This window comes from Colobus angolensis, unplaced genomic scaffold (genome assembly GCF_000951035.1).
Source record: "Colobus angolensis palliatus isolate OR3802 unplaced genomic scaffold, Cang.pa_1.0 Scaffold28, whole genome shotgun sequence".
Lineage (NCBI taxonomy): Eukaryota > Metazoa > Chordata > Mammalia > Primates > Cercopithecidae > Colobus > Colobus angolensis.
This window is the reverse complement of record NW_012116043.1, coordinates 5,658,560-5,663,499: the sequence shown is the minus strand read 5'-3', so window position 1 is coordinate 5,663,499 and position 4,940 is coordinate 5,658,560. Positions and strand designations below refer to the sequence as shown.

General features: G+C 44.5%; 1 protein-coding gene across 2 annotated transcripts in view; it reads left to right on the top strand.

The window, feature by feature from the left end:
• Positions 1-4,940, top strand: part of KNTC1 (kinetochore associated 1) — a 111,812-nt gene that overhangs the window by 4,465 nt on the left and 102,407 nt on the right. For both annotated transcript variants that reach the window (XM_011948478.1, XM_011948479.1), the window contains one exon: positions 3,996-4,116. In XM_011948478.1, the coding sequence (XP_011803868.1) occupies positions 3,996-4,116 (121 nt within the window). The remainder of the gene's footprint in view (positions 1-3,995; positions 4,117-4,940) is intronic.

The following is a 4,940-nucleotide window of genomic DNA, read 5'->3' as shown; positions in this document are numbered from 1 at the left end:
GTAGAGATGGGGTTGCCCAGGCTAGTCTCGAACTCCTGGCCTCAAGTGATCCGCCTGCCTTGGCCTCCGAAAGCGCTGGGATAAAGGCATGAGCCATTGCTCCTGGGTTTTACTGCTTTTAATATACCATGAATCCAACAATAAGATAACTAATATAGGATAAACATTAATTATGAGTAGTACAAATCTCATTGTATTTTTTGGCATTAAATTATTAGAGGCAAAAATTTAAAGTACAGCATAATTTTTAAAAATTTTTTGAATCCTTCAAGACATCTGAAAGCGCAGTTTCTATAATGAGGAAATGACGTCTATTTTTTAGTATTTCTGTTTGTTTGTTTGAGATGGAGTCTTGCTCTGTTGCCCAGGTTGGAGTGTGGTGGTGCAATCTCGGCTAACTGCAAGCTCTGCCTCCCGGGGTTCACGCCATTCTCCTGCCTCAGCCTCCCGAGTAGCTGGGACTACAGGTGCCTACCACCACGCCTGGCTTATTTTTGTATTTTTAGTAGAGACAGGGTTTCACCATGTTAGCCAGGATGGTCTCGATCTCCTGACCTTGTGATCTGCCCGCCTCAGCCTCCCAAAGTGCTGGGATTACAGGCGTGAGCCACTGCGCCCGGCCATTTGTATTTTTTTGTTTTTTTTTTTAAGAGAGGTTCTCACTCTGTAGCCCAGGCTGGAGTACAGTGACGTGATGTTGACTCATTACAACCTCCCACTCTTGGGTTCAAGTGATTCTCCTGCCTCAGCTTCTGGAGTAGCTGGGATTATAGGTGCCTTCCACTATGCCTGCCTAATTTTTTTTTTTTTTTTTTTTGAGACGGAGTCTCGCTCTGTCGCCCGGGCTGGAGTGCTGTGGCCGGATCTCAGCTCACTGCAAGCTCTGCCTCCCGGGGTTCACGCCATTCTCCTGCCTCAGCCTCCCGAGTAGCTGGGATTACAGGTGCCTACCACCACGCCTGGCTTATTTTTGTATTTTTAGTAGAGACAGGGTTTCACCATGTTAGCCAGGATGGTCTCGATCTCCTGACCTTGTGATCTGCCCGCCTCAGCCTCCCAAAGTGCTGGGATTACAGGCGTGAGCCACTGCGCCCGGCCATTTGTATTTTTTTGTTTTTTTTTTTAAGAGAGGTTCTCACTCTGTAGCCCAGGCTGGAGTACAGTGACGTGATGTTGACTCATTACAACCTCCCACTCTTGGGTTCAAGTGATTCTCCTGCCTCAGCTTCTGGAGTAGCTGGGATTATAGGTGCCTTCCACTATGCCTGCCTAATTTTTTTTTTTTTTCTTTTTGAGACGGAGTCTTGCTCTGTCGCTAGACTGGAGTACAAGTGGTGTGATCTCAGCTCATTGCAGCCTCCGCCTCCCGGGTTCAAGTGATTCTTCTGCCTCAGCCTCCTGAGTAGCTGGGAATACAGGCACGAGCCACCACGCCCAGCTAATTTTTGTATTTTTACTAGAGATGAGGCTTCACCATGTTGGGCAGGATGGTCTCGATCTCTTGACCTTGTGATCCACCCACCTCGGCCTCCCAAAATTCTGGGATTACAGGCGTGAATCGCCGTGCCCGGCTTTATTTTTTAATATTATCAGGAGCCTTAAAACATGGAAGTGGCTCAGGCCTTTCTTGACCTCAAAGTTGCTGTTGAAAAATAATAGTGTTTGTGTATAGAATCTTGGATTCTGTTAGGAACTAAAATTCTATCTATTATTAGCACAGGGCATATACTTATCAACATGTTTTGAACATCTGCTATGTTCTGAGCCCAGTATTAGGCACTTGGACATAAGATGGCATCTTATTCATTCCTTTTAGGATCTTACCTTAAAGTTAGGCACACAGGACCCAAACAATAAAAGATAATTTAGCTGTGCAAGTCAGTATATGCTAAATGCCAAATGAACAGTATAGACAGTAAATGAGTAGGAATTCAATCGATGGAGAGCTCATTTTGGGTTGAGCAGTTTAAGGAGCATTTCCTTAAGAAACTATGTGTAAGCCCGGTGTGGTGGCATGTCCTATAGTCGCAGCTACTCAGAGGCTGAGGTAGGAGAATGGCTTGAGCCCAGGAGTTCGAGGCCAGCCTGGGCAACATAGGGAGACAACGTCTCTAAAAAAAATAAAAATTAAAAATAAACTACACTAGCTTTGGGCCTTAAGAAGGAGAACAGTTTAGGCAGAGAGAACCGTGTGGATAGATCCCTAGAAGATATAGTGCTGTTCTTTTTTTTTGAGGTGGAGCCTTGCTCTGTTTCCCAGGCTGGAGTGCAGTGGTGTTATCTCGGCTCACTGCAACCTCTGTCTCTCAGGTTCAAGTGATTCTCGTGCCTTAACCTCCCCAGTAGCTGGGATTACATGTGACCTCCACCACGCCTGGCTAATTTTAGTGCCATTCCTTGTTGGCAGTGCCTTCGTGTAACCTTTTACTAGTTGAAGAAGCAAGTAAAAAGATAAGAAGGAGGCCGGGTGCAGTGCCTCACACTTGTATTCCCGACACTTTGGGTGGTTGAAGTGGAAGGATCATTTGAGTCCAGGAGTTCTAGACCAGCCTTGCCTACATGGTGAAAACCCCATCTCTAAAACAATAAATAAATAAATAAATTAGCCAGGTATGGTGGTGTGCATGTGTAGTCCAGCTGTTTGGGTGGAGGAGGCATGAAGATCCCATGAGCCCAGGCGTTTAAGGCTGCAATGAGTTATGATGGCATCACTGCATTCCAGGTCGAGCGACAGAGGGAGACCTTGTCTCAAAATAAAGAAGAAAATAAGGTAGAACAGGGATCAGAATGTTGGGGAATTTTCAAGGATTACACCTGGAGAAGATGACTTTTGGAATAGTCATAAAATGAGGTGAATAGCTGCATTTTGTCAGGGAAGAATAGGACTAGTTAACATTTATTGAGCGTATACTATGTGCAAGGCTCTCTTATAAGCCCTTTACATGAATTCGTTTCATCTTTATTCAGGTGAACCTTGTTGGTATTATTATTATTATTACTCTTTTTTTTTTTTTTTTCAGACAGAGTCTCGTTCTGCCCCCAGACTGGAGTGCAGTGGCCAGATCTCAGCTCACTGCAAGCTCCGCCTCCCGGGTTCATGCCATTCTCCTGCCTCAGCCTCCCAGTAGCTGGGACTACAGGCGCCCGCCACCTCGCCCAGCTAGTTTTTTGTATTTTTAGTAGAGACGGGGTTTCACCGTGTTAGCCAGGATGGTTTCTATCTCCTGACCTCATGATCCGCCCGTCTCGGCCTCCCAAAGTGCTGGGATTACAGGCTTGAGCCACCGCGCCCGGCCTATTATTACTCTTTTACAGAGAGTTAGTTGATGCATTTGCCTAAGATCACTCAGCTAGTAAGGGACTGAGCTTCCTCAACCACTAATCTGTCCAAGTGCTTCAAGACAGCTATGTGTGGGAAGCTCTGATTTGGCTTGTCTAGTGTTTTTAAAAATGTTGACTTAGCTGCCAATATTTAAAAGTCAGAACATGTCACATAAAGATCCAGCTTCTGTTGATGAATGGGGAGGTATGGCCATGCCAGTGCTGCATACCCACCAGGCTTCCCACTGGCTGATGTGAAGCAGATTCTATTCTTTCGTGTCTGTGGGGGTATGGACCCTCCAGTTCACAGTTCACCACCATTCCCCTGCCTAGCATATCCACGACACCAAGACTTCATGGCAATCTTGATTAATTCATTATGTTAATGCCTGGCTCCTGCATCATAAAGTCAATCCTGAGGAAACAAGGACTTGAACGTGAGAATCCCTTGCCCTTCCTGCCCGTCCTGAACTGTTTTTCTACTTAGGATCCTGGATGGATTCAAGATATACCATACAAAGAAAAACTCGATGATTAAGTAGATCAAGGGGCAAAGAAAAAAAGCCTATCAAGTTTTAAAGTGGGGTATTGGGGAATTTGATGATACTATTGATAAGTATTGTTAAACTCGTATAAAAATGTTTGAATTTTCATCATGCTTTTCTCTCCCACAGGCCTCATTAGATCCAAAGATACAGGCATGCAGTTTAAGTGATGGGTTTATTATTGTAGCTGACCAATCAGTGATATTGCTTGACAGTATTTGTAGATCACTTCAATTGCATCTTGTCTTTGGTAAGTATAATGTAATGAAGTAAGATAAATTGGAAGTCAAGTATATCTGCTGCCAATTTTTGCTGGATTGCCTCTTCTTTACTCCATTATTTCTGAGATTTCAAATTCGACCAATTTCAAGTAATTAAGCTTGAGTGCTCAGTGCCTTATTTGCACTGGGCACTAGAGTCAAAGGACACCGAGATCCCTTCTCTCTTTACATCTAAGGGTAAATACACATGTAAAGCAACAATTTAGTTTGCTTGCTTGTGTTAGAATACTATGGAAAACACGAGCTCATTTGTGTTCAAATTCCTGAATCTTGTACAGAATTTCGGTATCATTAATGGGTATTTGCATATTTTTAGAATGAATAGCTCTCTAAAAATCCTTTAACATACTTATGAATTAATTCTTCATCAAGCTACAAGACTTCAAGTACATGCAGATGTGGACTTGAGAGTGAATTAAAGCCGGGCGTGGTGGTTTATGCCTGTAATCCCAGCACTTTGGAAGGCTGAGGCAGCTGGATCACTTGCGGTCAGGAGTTCAAGGCCAGCCTGGCCAACATGGTGAAACCTCGTTTCTACTAAAAATACAAAAATCACGCCTGTAATCTTTGTACTTTGGAAGGCCCAGATGGGTAGATTTCCTGAGCTCAGGGGTTTGAGACCAGCCTGGGCAACACGGTGAAACCCCGTTTTCTCTACGAATGTACAAAAATTAGCTGGCCGTGCTGCTGTGCATCTGTAGTTTCAGCTACTCGAGAGGCTGAGGTAGGAGAATTGCTTGAACCTGGGAGGTGGAGGTTGCAGTGAGCCAAGATCATGCCACTGCACTCCAGT